The 13,913-nt window shown below is 43.9% G+C and overlaps 1 protein-coding gene across 1 annotated transcript in view; it reads left to right on the top strand.

Moving 5' to 3' along the window:
• Nucleotides 1-13,091, top strand: part of UBE4A (ubiquitination factor E4A) — a 34,061-nt gene extending 20,970 nt beyond the window's left edge. The window contains exons 19-22 of the mRNA XM_078608173.1: nucleotides 2,097-2,277; nucleotides 3,571-3,718; nucleotides 5,574-5,731; nucleotides 8,653-13,091. Coding sequence (XP_078464299.1) covers nucleotides 2,097-2,277; nucleotides 3,571-3,718; nucleotides 5,574-5,731; nucleotides 8,653-8,851 — 686 coding nt within the window. The 3' untranslated portion in view covers nucleotides 8,852-13,091. The remainder of the gene's footprint in view (nucleotides 1-2,096; nucleotides 2,278-3,570; nucleotides 3,719-5,573; nucleotides 5,732-8,652) is intronic.
• The last annotated feature ends 822 nt before the right edge of the window (nucleotides 13,092-13,913 follow it).

The following is a 13,913-nucleotide window of genomic DNA, read 5'->3' as shown; positions in this document are numbered from 1 at the left end:
AATTTTCGGCTCTTTTGCCAATGTATAGCTGGATGAAGGCGTCACCGAAGCTTTGCCAGTCATGGTGTGGGAGGGGGGGTGTTTGATCATATTTTACTACTGTATAAATGTGTTTATTATTATGAATGAATGTGTTGTTAAGACCAAAAATGGACGATTTATCCACAAATGTGGATGTCACCTAATGAGGTTGGTTGTAATTACCGGCGAAACGTCACGGTGCTCGAATTGTAAATGTTGTGGGTTCACACCCAGGACCAGTTGGGAGATCACTAATGTCCATCGTGGGCGGAAATTGGACTCATATTGCCGAGTTCATGTGTGCTAACTAATCAACCACTTCTCAATCCCAGATTTCACTCTGTAATATAACAAATAAATAAATAAGGATACAAGAGTGGTTCACCATGTAAAATTTAATATAAAAATATGGCCAATTTGTTTATTGACTTTCCATTTTACAGAAGCACTTTCACAAACAGGCACACTTGGCTATTTCTGACCTGTTGATTCCCAGAACCAGAGTTGTAACCTGGTAATTAATGGCGGAGCCAGGATTTTCAGGTAGGGGGGGCAACCCCTCCAGCAAGGAAAAATGATAGGCGTTGTTAGTCCCTTGCTTTTTATTCGACGCATGTGCGGCGATTGCGCAGCCATCGATCGAGGGTCGAATTCGAACCGTGTGTGATCGGCATCGCGCTCGCTGAAGGCCTTCAGGGAAGTCGTGTAATGTATACGCAACTGCGCACAATTCTGTGAGTCACTTATAACTGCTTTGCTGTGACTTATTGCCAATTATGGACTCAGACTATTATCCTATCATCTCATAGAGTCCCTGGCACATAATAATATGCTACACAGTAGCAGTGGGGGTCGCAAAATGCCGATTTATTACTAATAAACCCCAATGGTCCGATCGAAATTAGGGATTTTGATCGTATCATTGCAGGGGCACGTGCCACCCCCCCCCCACTGGCTGCTTGGTTGGAAAAGTTATTGAAGGCAGGAACAGTAAGTAGGTAGGTCAGCCTGGACAGACACAGACCTCTGCATCTAATGAATGGATCTAGCCAATGGTCTCCTGCCATTGAGCGTGTTCCACTCGCTCTCTATGCGCTCACACTGAGCCCTGTCTGGCATCGCATGCTCTGGTAATGTCATCAGCACCATGGTGTTTTGTGAACATTTAAAGGGAGATACAACTCGTAAAATAATACTCAAGGCTGCGTGTGCCAGTTTGTGACATACATTTTTTAAGCCATGTTATTGAGAACAAAATACTTTCGAATCACAATCAGGCACTTGAAATTGTTGGAGCGATCTACAACAAGGAGTTCTCAATACATTTGTATAGATTAGTTGCTTATATATATCTATGAGCCCCTTATATATAAATATTCCAGTTGGGAATCATTTCTGGGCTGGGCATGATATAATTTGCAAGTATTTTTTTGTTTCACGAATGATCGTTTTCTGAATTAATTTTTATTTAATAATTTTGTTCTGTTAATTGTAATTCAGCCTGGTGTCACTGGCAAAGCGCTTGACTCACAATCATAGCATTGCGAGTTCAGATCTCTTATCAATTGTTGGCTAAGCTCGCCAATAGCTGCCACTTCAAACTAACAACAGTTGTCCTATGGAGAGGCTGGTTCCTTCCAATTGTGTCACTTCACTGAAGAATGTAATGCTGATAATCGTTCTTTTACCCTTCTATCTGGCAACAAAACTGACACCTTTATTACAAGGAGTCATGTTTTCATAGACCACAATACCTGCGGGTCGGAATGCAAACAAAAAAGACAACTCTGATAATGTATGCACTGTCCTTGAAATTGATTGGTCCACACCCGAGACAGATTTTCTTAGAGCCTAGTCTCACATGGTGTTGGACCAGATGACACCAAAAGGCGCAGAAAAGGTGTCAGTTTTGTTGCCAGATGAAAGGGTAAAAAAACAATGATCATATTTTGCTACTGGCAAAGGAGGTTCCAATCATGTAATGCTGGTTCGATGTATACGTTATCTTGATCAGGGTGCAAGCTGCCTCTCCTGTCTGTCCCTTGTCTGTGTATGGCCCCCTCTTGCCCAAACAGACATCAAGGCCCTGTTCGTGAACCCGGTGCTTTGTGACCGCGTCATCGCTATGCTCAATCACTTCCTGCAGCACCTCGCCGGCCCGCGCATGGGTGCCCTGAAGGTCAAGGACTTCAGCGAGTTTGACTTCCGGCCGCACCAGCTGGTCTCCGACATCTGCACCATCTACCTGAACCTGGGGTCAGTGGCGCTTTCGCGGCTGTATGGTGGCAGGCCAATGATTAGCCCACCCTGTTCGCCTACAAATGCTCGTGAATTAGTTTGTGAAAAATATCTCAACCCCGTTCGTAAGGCGTTTTGTCACCAGAGCTCTAGTTTGTGACATAGGTCCGTTTAGATTAACAATGAATTGGCCCTTTATCATCTATAATATAATCGATCATTCATATTTACTGTTGTCCTGTAGAAACTTGGCTTTAAGGAATTCCTTCTGTCTCAGGCACAGAATGTGGTGCCCTTGTTGAGTCAAAATTCATATTAATATTTACTTCATCAACCAATGTTTAATTGTAATGATCTTGTTTGAAAAATGTATCTTGTTTGCGACATTGATTTATAAGCATTGATCTCATTTACAACTAAACTATAAAGTACATTATTTTGTATTTTATCAGGTAAGGCCATCTTAGCTCTCTAGATATTTTTCAGAAGTGACCTGGTCACAAATGACAGCTCAGAGAAGTGGCTTATCGTGTGGAAATTTATAGCAGCCAAATTCTCTCAACTCATGTTGATTCTAAATGTGGAGGGAAAATCCGGAGGACCTGGAGAAAAATCCACGCGACCATTGGGAGAAAAGGCAAACTCTAAATATACAGACGTCGGGGTCGGGATCGAACCCACGACCTCCTGCATACCAGGCGAGAGAGTTAACATCTCACCACCTATGTCGAGCCATCAAAGGGAAATAATACTATTTGGCTCACTGATTTTATATTTGAAATCTTATTCTCTCTGAAGAAGTGTATCAGGACCTCAGTTTCATGTCTTGTTTGAGATAATCTCAGGGCCTGAGTTTAATGTCTTGTCTGAGTTAATCTGCTCTGACAGCAAAGTGGACACGAGAACCATGCTCGCACGTGAAATGTGTGAATGCCCAGCAACAGGGCACCCAGTGTACCCTGCCCTACATATTGCAGAATAATAAAGTACAATTGGAATACTATACAATTGGGCTGAAAGTAATGCAAATGCACATTGAGGTGCTGTACAGTTGGGGATGTGTATCTCTTGGAAGAAAGAGAAATGAAGGAGTTGAGGTTGTTTTTAATGGTGTGGAAGGATTATGAGACAGAGAGGGCAAGAAGATACTTCATAGAGAGACAGGTCAGTCATGGGCAGAGGAGAAGAGAGATGTCTTGACCCTAAACGGGAGGGGTGTCAGCAGTTGTGGATGGCCAGAGAGGAGTGAACTCTAGACATTGGGGGCAGCGGTGAATATGTATCGTTTGTGTTCGCTTGTGACATTCGCAGGGAGAAGGAAGCGTTCTGTGCGGCCGTGCCGAGGGATGGGCGCTCCTACTCGCCCACGCTGTTTGCGCAGACGGTGCGCGTGCTCACCCGCATCAACAAGCCTAGCGACATGATCACCGCGTTCGTTAACCTCGCCGACAAGGTCAAGGTACGGTGGGGCCTATATCGGCTTGCAGTTATTATGGCAACGCAACGGAGAGTCCTCGTATGCCTCATAGTTGGCTTTGGAGAAAATATGATTCGTATCATTTTGGGAAAAATGTTTTTCTCTCGTCGATTTTTATTATCGTCTTATTGCTGCAGTTTCTCACCGAGTTATTTTGAACTGTACTTTATTTGCACCCCACATTCTCCCCCGCGAAAATTAGACTTTTGTCTTTGTGGGTTCTCGCCTGGTTTTAAATGCAGTTCTAGGTAACGATGATATCAATGACGAGCGGAACCATACTTGGACATTTAAAAATATCGATTTAAAGCTTTCGTGACTGCAGGGATTCATCTTCTTGGTTCTCCCGTCTTCTTCACCTGAGGACGGCTGCTTGCGTTGTGGCCGAAACGTCGTGAGAAATGTATTTAATTATGGTTATTTTTATTATTTCATTATTTCCCTTCTACGTGACTTTACCGAAAGAACCAAGAAGATTTAAAAATATATTTGAGACGGTACTACTTGTGAGCCCATAAAGGCATTGCAAGACATCAGAAGAATCGCACAGTGAACGAGATGCTTAAACCTGCTGGTGTTTTAAGTTAAAGTGCAGTTTTGTAGTTTTATTGAGCAGTTCCGTGTCTCGCCCCGTTGTTTATTTTAATCCATATGTTGACTACATTGCCAAGCCACCTCTAAATGTCATTTACATTGTGGCGGAAAAAACCCAGTGTTCTATAAAACCTGCTGTTATCTCGTGCAATAAATTCCCACTACGATGGCCCATCCCCGGTGCTGTGCGAATGCATTGGCACTCTCATACTGGAAGTTAAGCATTGATGGGGAAAAACAATGATATGCATTGCTAAAGGCTGTGGTGGGTATGGCTTCGTGAATCCAACAGAGTGCATGATATGTATGAGACTTCCAATATTCAGAGATACAAGATGGCCAGTATATGGTAGTGCAATAAACAGTCAGATACCAGGTAATATTTTCTGTTGGATACAAGTTGACTTATAGTGTCAAATATTGGTCGTCTGATGGTTTATAATAACAGTCATCAGATGTTATGTGACATTGGTCACCAGGTAGTGTTGATTATTTGATGTCAGGTGGTGTTTGTCTGGTTGGAATGGTATGAACAAGAAACATTTTTGATCCCAAAAACTGCTTCTGGGATGAGTGAGCCAAGGGAATGTAGCATGATGTGGACACGTAGAAGAAGGCTCGCAGGCTACCCTCCTGCTGCTCCTCTTCCTTGGGAAAATGGGACACTGAAGGGCAAGAAGAAGTCAAAAGATCAACAATTGTAGGGAGTTGGACCCATTTCAGCCGGGTCTACTTGTGCATGAGAGGAATTGCAAGCTCTTCACATACTCTTTGGGTCTTTCGGTAAAGCCACGTACTGTAGATAGAAAAAATCGAAAAAAAATATCACGACGTTTCGATCGCAACGCAAGCAATCGTCTTCTTCACGCAAGTTAACCATCGACCTCTCAACCCGGGGCTGTGTAGTCGGTGCTGCCTGATTGCCCTTGCTGTAGCTGAGGCAGAGGTCGCAACCGGGCACCCGATACCCGTACCCTACCCAATACCCGGCTACCCGTACCCAGCCGGGTACGGGTACGGGAAGCCGTTTGCGACCCTGGTGCGGCCGGGTACGGGTAGGCCGTTAGTCACTGGTGAGTAACCGTTTGTCACTCATTTCGGGTAGGGTACGGGTAGGATACGGCTACCTGTACCCGGCCGGGTACGGGTACCCATTTGCGACCCTGGTGCGGCCGGGTACGGGTAAGGAATCAAAACCCGTTTGCGACCTCTGAGCCGAGGACAACCCTGTGCCCGTGCGCAGTCTCTGGCCGACCAGCACCAGCAGGAGGAGGAGACGTACGCAGACGCTCCCGACGAATTCTTGGACCCCATCATGAGCACGCTGATGCAGGACCCCGTCGTGCTGCCGTCATCGCGAGTTACCCTGGATCGTTGCACCATCGCACGGCACCTGCTCAGGTGCGCGCCGCCTGCATGCAACGCAACCCTCTGCTTGTGTCGGAGGCTCGTAGTTATGCTTTGACCTTGATGTCCCACATTACACGGTGTGCGTGACGGTTATTATGTTTGTGTTATACGTGGGCTTTTGTGTAAGGTAGTGAACTAGTCCACCAAGTTAAACTATGACCTCTGGCATGAAGCGATTTTTTTTTGGAGATCTAAGCTATGGAACTCCTGAAGGACTCTTTGAGTTTTCATTGGAAATTATGGTAACATACTTATTTTCTATTTTATTTTCTCATTTGGTAAATATTGCAGTTTACCACTGTAGTTTCCATCTTGTTAGTGCAAGTCTTAACCTCTTTATACTTTTGGATTGTATATAGCCCTGTAATACATTTTTACAGCCTTTGTCAAACCATTGCCTGTTGAAGACCTCTTCACAGCCAACACGGCATGGAAATGCCTTCATCGGGCTGAGTCGGTGGCTAGTGCATCCTGGCCAGTGTGGGCTAGTTAGTGTGGGCTAGCTAGTGCAGCCTGCTAGTATGGGCTAGATAGTGCGGGCTAGTTAGTGTGGGCTAGTTAGTGTGGGCTAGTTAGTGTGGGCTAGTTAGTGTGGGCTAGCTAGTGCAGCCTGCTAGTATGGGCTAGTTAGTGTGGGCTAGTTAGTGTGGGCTAGTTAGTGTGGGCTAGTTAGTGTGGGCTGGTTAGTGTGGGCTGGTTAGTGTGGGTAGTTAGTGTGGGCTAGTTAGTGTGGGCTAGTTAGTGTGGGCTAGTTAGTGTGGGCTAGTTAGTGTGGGTTAGTTAGTGTTGTCTAGTTAGTGTGGGTAATTAGTGTGGGCTAGTTAGTGTGGGCTAGCTAGTGTGGGCTAGTCAGTGTGGGCTAGTCAGTGTGGGCTAGTTAGTGTTGTCTAGTTAGTGTGGGCTAGTTAGTGTGGGCTAGCTAGTGTGGGCTAGCTAGTGTGGGCTAGTTAGTGTGGGCTAGTTAGTGTGGGTTAGCTAGTGTGGGCTAGTTAGTGTGGGCTAGCTAGTGTGGGCTAGCTAGTGTGGGCTAGCTAGTGTGGGTTAGCTAGTGTGGGCTAGTTAGTGTGGGCTAGTTAGTGTGGGCTAGTTAGTGTGGGCTAGCTAGTTGTGGCTAGTTAGTGTGGGCTAGTTAGTGTGGGCTAGTTAGTGTGGGCTAGCTAGTGTGGGCTAGTTAGTGTGGGCTAGTTAGTGTGGGCTAGTTAGTGTGGGATAGTTAGTGTGGGCTAGCTAGTGTGGGCTAGCTAGTGTGGGCTAGCTAGTGTGGGCTAGCTAGTGTGGGCTAGCCAGTGTGGGCTAGTCAGTGTGGGCTAGTCAGTGTGGGCTAGTCAGTGTGGGCTAGTTAGTGTGGGCTAGTTAGTGTGGGCTAGCTAGTGTGGGCTAGCTAGTGTGGGCTAGTTAGTGTGGGCTAGTTAGTGTGGGTTAGCTAGTGTGGGCTAGTTAGTGTGGGCTAGCTAGTGTGGGCTAGCTAGTGTGGGCTAGCTAGTGTGGGCTAGCTAGTGTGGGCTAGCTAGTGTGGGCTAGCTAGTGTGGGCTAGTTAGTGTGGGCTAGTTAGTGTGGGCTAGTTAGTGTGGGCTAGCTAGTTGTGGCTAGTTAGTGTGGGCTAGTTAGTGTGGGCTAGCTAGTGTGGGCTAGTTAGTGTGGGCTAGTTAGTGTGGGCTAGTTAGTGTGGGTTAGTTAGTGTGGGCTAGCTAGTGTGGGCTAGCTAGTGTGGGCTAGCTAGTTGTGGCTAGTTAGTGTGGGCTAATTAGTGTGGGCTAATTAGTGTGGGCTAGTTAGTGTGGGCTAGCTAGTGTGGGCTAGCTAGTGTGGGCTAGCTAGTGTGGGCTAGCTAGTGTGGGCTAGCTAGTGTGGGCTAGCTAGTGTGGGCTAGCTAGTGTGGGCTAGCTAGTGTGGGCTAGCTAGTGTGGGCTAGTTAGTGTGGGCTAGTTAGTGCGGGCTAGTTAGTGCGGGCTAGTTAGTGCGGGCTAGTTAGTGCGGGCTAGTCAGTGTGGGCTTCCTAGTGTGGGCTGGCTAGTGTGGGCTAGTGATTACTTTTTACTTACCAACTAAGTGGCTAAGCAGGGTTATACTTATAATAATATGAAAATTATGCTCTTTAATTAGCCCCACTGGATGGTGATGCTTAGCTAACTCCGTTTTTAATATTTTGCTTTTGGATGACTCATTGTAGAGGGCACTGTATTACCTTTATATTATTATTTTTACACTCAACAAAACACTTTGAGTAAACATTCCTGAAATGAATATAATGTTACATGGCATCCTAAAGTGTGCACAGCATTGGCTGATTTTCAAGCATTCGTTATCAAGAGAACAGGAGAGCATGTGGGTCGGAACACAGGTTGGATCGCAGCTTTCACTTGAGAACTTTTCCAAGGTCAACTTTGCGTAAATGTTGTATCATCGCCGCTGCGGTTATTCCCAGTCTGCCGTCGCCCTTCTTTGTTTAAAACTAAAGAACATAAGCCTCATTGCAACATCTGCTATCCTACAAGGCTTTTTATAAAGTATGCTTTATTGCTCTGCAGTGAAGCTGCAAAGGCTCCGTGAGTCGTTTTGTTGTATAGCATGCACTGTACAGGTGAACACCTCACAGTTTTCAAGGTCAAAAACTCAGTTGCTCAATTAGACACCTGCAACCTATGCCAACTTTTGTTATAGCCACTGAACTTCATGTGATCTGGAAACAGCCATACTATGGAGTTCAAAATTAGCATTAAAGTAAATAAATGGCATTGCAAGCATTCTGGCGCCTTAAGGAGAGAAAACTGCAAATGCTTTTGGTTTTCTGGTTTTGCCTGGTTTTTTATCCCAGCATCCAGAGAGGGCTGGATACTAGGTTTTCCTGGCATGTTAATGTTTAATTAACCTTCTCTTAACCCTGGCCCTCCCATTCCACACCATCCCGCAGTGACCACACGGACCCATTCAATCGCAGTCCCTTGACTATGGAGCAAGTGAAACCCGACACGGAGCTCCGGGACCGGATTCAGGAGTGGCTGCAGCAGCGGAGGCAACAGCAGCAGCAGCAGCAGCAGGAACAGCAGCAGCAGGAACAGCAGCAGGAGGAACAGCAGCAGGAGGAACAGCAGCCAAGCGGGACCTGTTAACCCCCCCTCCTTACCCCTGCTGTTTATCCAATGTACATTTATAAAGCAAACCGGAATAAGCCAGACCGTGACTATAGCAAATATAACATTTACCAAGTGTGACTTAGCAACTAACCACGATACTGCTTGACCTACAATGTGAAGCTTTATCAGCAGGGGTGACCCATTCAACCCATAGCTTGAGTGTCAATGTAATTTAACAGCACACCGTACCAGGGCAGCCTCTTAGTTTCCTCGACAGAATGCTTGGCGCTCACATCGGCTTTATTCCACACCACGGGTTGAAGAATTAAGAAGCAGCATCTTCCTTGGCTAATGCTGACCGCGAGGTTATATAAAGCAACACATCACCTTGCATTGCAGACAACTGCCCCTCTTTGCAATTGTGTTAAAAACAAAGCTGTTTTAACGAGTTCAGAATATAAAATAACGGGGGTGTAAATAGCAATATATGACACGAGGCATTTATCAATAATAATAATTAATTACTAACACGGGTAGATTGGTGGCTTGGACCCAACGATCCGATTCCTGGACATGACTAACATATTTGGTGAGTGATATGTGAACCGGTCCCGACTAACTTTTCACCTTCCCTGATCATCCGCATTGACCAGCGTCGTGCAGCATTGCCAAGCAAACCCCCATGACCGACGGAGTACGGTAGTGTTGTCACCCAGCAATGGATTGAGTAAGAGCTGTAAATTATTATAATTAAATGTATTTGCTAAAACATTTGATTTTATTAAATATTCTATGTAACATATTTAGATGGCTATGCGTTTAAGTTCCTGAAGCTAGCTTTACACACGCCTTGCTGCAAGTGCAACAATGGAAAGTTTATTGTCTTCTAAAGTGTAATCTAATGCGGCGTACAATTGGAATAGTGAATCAGCATCAAGCCAAGTAAAATTTTTCCACTTATACTGCATGTCACCGTGTAGAAGCTTTCGAGCGTGTAAATCTGCAAAATCAACACTGAACACATGCAGGCTATATCCGTAGGTGATCGTCTGCTTTATATTGAGGCACCGTGTGTGACAGCGCCGCTCAATACATTTTTGCTCAAACTTTTACAAGTCTGTTGAAATTCTTAAACACAAAAAAAACAAGCGGCATATATTTCATCGCGAGGACTTTTAACGGACTGGACGAAGCATTGCCAGTGTAACGCAAGTGATCCAGAAGTTAATGAGTCTCGTCGATGTGGGAAATAATCCTGATTTGTAAAGTAGCAACGCGCAACAAAAAGTATGGAGTAACTTTGAAAATGACCTTGCATACAGCAGGGGCTACAAGCACGTTAAAATATCTGTAATGGAGACTCAAATTGTTTCCTTGCTTTGTGTTTGATTCTCCTCCACAAGTTGATTTTATTCAGCAAAGTGCCGTTATTCATTTATATTTCTCATTTAAAAACACAGCGGCCTCTTCAGTCTTGCTTTGGACTGTAGTACTAATTTTTTAATGGTAAACATGTTTTCGGGTAGTTTGTTGTTGGAAAGCACCAGCATACCAATAGATGCCTACACAATTGCACCCCAATTTTTTTCCCCCCCAATGACCTTTTTTATTTGGTTTCTTTGCTACTGTTTGACACAGTCACGAGGCTTTTGCAACTTTTGACAGCTCCCATATCTGTATCTGTTCTTCTAAATAAATATTAATAAATTCCACAATAGCTGATTATTATTCAAGGCATTCAGAAATCTACATTTATTTATTTTTACATTTCAACGATGTGTTGTCACTCTATTGCCTCTGTCTTAGTAGGTGTAGTACACACGATTCCGCTTAGACACGAGTGCGTGTGGGTCCTTGGCTTAATTGGACTGCGAAGGCAACTTCTGCCGGTCAGCGCGCGCGTCATGGTTGGAGTGTGGAATATGCGGGAGTGGGAAGCCAACGTAGAATGTGAAGGAACTAGCAAGTGACTCTTCGCACAAACTTAAAACTTATTTGTTTAGAACTGCATTTTGTTGTTTAGTTGTCCTTTCCCCGCACCTGCGATTAGCACTACTACGTACGGTGCGAAAGGAGTTCATACGTAGACTCGCACAGAAACACATCGGCTCACATAGACACGTAGACTCACTCATTTCTTTAGAACTGATTTTTGTGTTTAGTTGTGCAAAAGAAGTTCAACAAACATACCAACTGCCTGCTTTTGAGGGCTGAGCGTTAGTGGTGAGTGGTGCGCTGGGGCAAAGTGGAATTTGGTATCTGTACCCAGTACAGGTTCCACTAGATTGGAATGCAGTTAATTGCGGTTGTTGGACTGAGTTTCATGAGGACGGCACATTTAGCATTGCATTTATAAGGCCCTATTTCATATTAGACTCGTTAAAGTTCACTTTTGTATTTATTTTACTATGTGAAGGTAACCCGAGTTTGTTAGAAGTAGGACTTTATATTTGTCGAATTTTCATTTGTTGCCATTCACTAGACTAATTTTTATATATTTGTGTTTGAGTGAATAATGGACTATCTAATTCAGGTAGAGCGGCCGTGAATGTTGCAGATCCTGATTTGAATTTTCTTGAATTAATTTTATTTCCGTTCTTAGTTTATTAATTTGGCTGCTTTAAAACATCGGAATAAATATCAACTTTCACCTTCATTGCATGGTCTTAGGAGTCCATAATGTACATAATTTATACTAGAACATTGTACATACCATACATGTGTGTGATTTGTGTTTGCACACATGAATATTTCTCCATTGTATTTTTCATTTTACTCCTAGAAAACTATTAGAGGACAATATTGGTATAGACTAAATGGAAGTGGACATGCGTGTAATTGACTGCACATTGATCTGTTGTAGAGTAGATTGTTGTGTAATGCTAAGAATTTAAGAGGAATGTTTATGTATATAAGTATATTGAATATGGTATTGGAAGAAAAATGCTTCTAATGATAATTAAACATTGTCATTTATTTCCTGATCATATGCTGCCCACACACATTCACTTGCGCAAGCGCATGCACCTCGCATTTTACTTTCAAGAGCTCATTGCCACACACTCATAGTAATAATCTGAATCTAATTTCAAAGATTGAGGCGTCTGCTGGTTTGTCCACATTGATATGGGTGGGGGGGACCCCATATTCCCCATCCTGGAATCTGCGGTGCACTGTGGAGTTTGATACAAAATATGCTGCGCTGACGTGGTGTGCCGTGCATTATGGGAGGAATTGGCCGTCGATTCCATTAATCTGCGATTGTAGAGGAAGAGTGGCACGTGATTAGCTGATGAATGCACGATACATTTGCAGATTCCAATGTTTTTCAAAGACCAAAATGGTGCAAAACTGTTTTTTGCGTCTATTTTAAAGTTTTCTTTTTTCATTTTGAGATTTTTAAAAAGCGAAAATCTCTTTTAATCTGGACTCAAGTCACATCAGAACACCTAATCTTACGTGCTGTTAATAAAACATTATTTGCAAAAAATTTGCTTTTTTCCATTCACTCGTTATCCTTGCCCACTTCGAGAGATTATGACTTTTCGGTCCGTGAAGCTTTTTCAATCTGCCGCTGATGAAGGGGAGCAGTGGCGAACCACCAATACAGTAGTCCACAAATGATTACCATTCGTGGGTTATTGGGATGCAAATTATTGTACTTCTGCTGTAATTTGACACTTCCGAAAGCACGGCTAAACATCGGTGTTTTTAAATGCTTCTTGAAACTTGTCAGAGCTGCGTTGGACTGTCCACTCATAGGCGGTAGCCCCCAGCCGAGTGCGTTCCAGACGGCTGGCGCGGACGCGGGGGGCACCGCACTCAGCTGTGACGGTGTCCAGTGGCGTCAAATCCATGGTTGACACGTGCTGAATACGCACCACTTTATCCGCATGTTTAATAATGGAAATGTTGGGATAACCAGAATGAATGCAAGTCTCATTTATCTGTTCCATATACATAAACGTGCAAGTTAATATTCCTGTTTCGTTTTGAACTTACGGAAGTGATGTCATTTGCTTCCCGTTTTTGTGCACATTCAAGATTTAGAATCATTGCAAACAGGACCACATTTGTTGCAGCTTAGTATAAAAGATGTAGTTTTTCAAATCATGAAGCACTTTGGGGTTTTGTTCTCGCTTTAAGATTTGCATGGGTTTTAATTGAGGGTCGATTATCTGGAAGAGCAGGTTGAAATGCGGATGTGTTGGTATTGAGTGTAATTACATCTGGAAGTGCAAATGATTGCTGTAATAAAGCTGTCGATGGACTCACACGCAGTCGTGTTTTTGTATTTGCATATCCCAGGTGTGGGAGATGCATAACAACAATACTGCAAGTGATAATTGTTTTTTTACGCTTCTATCTGGCAACAAAACTGACACCTTTTTTACAAGGAGTCATGTTTGCATAGACCACAATACCTGCAGTCATAATGCAAACAAAAAACATAACTGATAATGTATGCACTGTCCTTGAAGTTGATTGGTCCACACCCGAGACAGCTTTCCTTAGAGCCTAGTCTCACATAGGTTGGACCAGATGACGCCAAAAGGCGCACAACTCAAAGACAATGCACCTTCAGAGTATGAGAGCTCGGGGTAAGCATTTACACCATTGGAACCTCATTTGCCAGTAAAAAATATGATAATTGTTTTTTTACCCTTCTATCTGGCAACAAAACTGACACCTTTTTTACAAGGAGTCATGTTTGCATAGACCACAATACCTGCAGTCATAATGCAAACAAAAAGCATAACTGATAATGTATGCACTGTCCTTGAAGTTGATTGGTCCAAACCCGAGACAGCTTTCCTTAGAGCCGAGTCTCACATGGGTTGGACCAGATGACGCCAAAAGGCGCACGTGTTAGACTAGGCTCTTAAGGAAAGCTGTCTCGGGTGTGGACCAATCAACTTCAAGGACAGTGCATACATTATCATAGTTATGTTTTTGTTTGCATTATGACTGCAGGTATTGTGGTCTATGCAAACATGACTCCTTGTAAAAAAGGTGTCAGTTTTGTTGCCAGATAGAAGGGTAAAAAAACAATTATATTTTTTACTGGAAAATGAGGTTCCAATGGTGTAAATACTGC

Source organism: Lampetra planeri, chromosome 29 (genome assembly GCF_965212315.1).
Source record: "Lampetra planeri chromosome 29, kcLamPlan1.2.h2, whole genome shotgun sequence".
NCBI classification, from domain to species: domain Eukaryota; kingdom Metazoa; phylum Chordata; class Hyperoartia; order Petromyzontiformes; family Petromyzontidae; genus Lampetra; species Lampetra planeri.
This window is presented reverse-complemented; position numbering and strand designations above follow the sequence as displayed.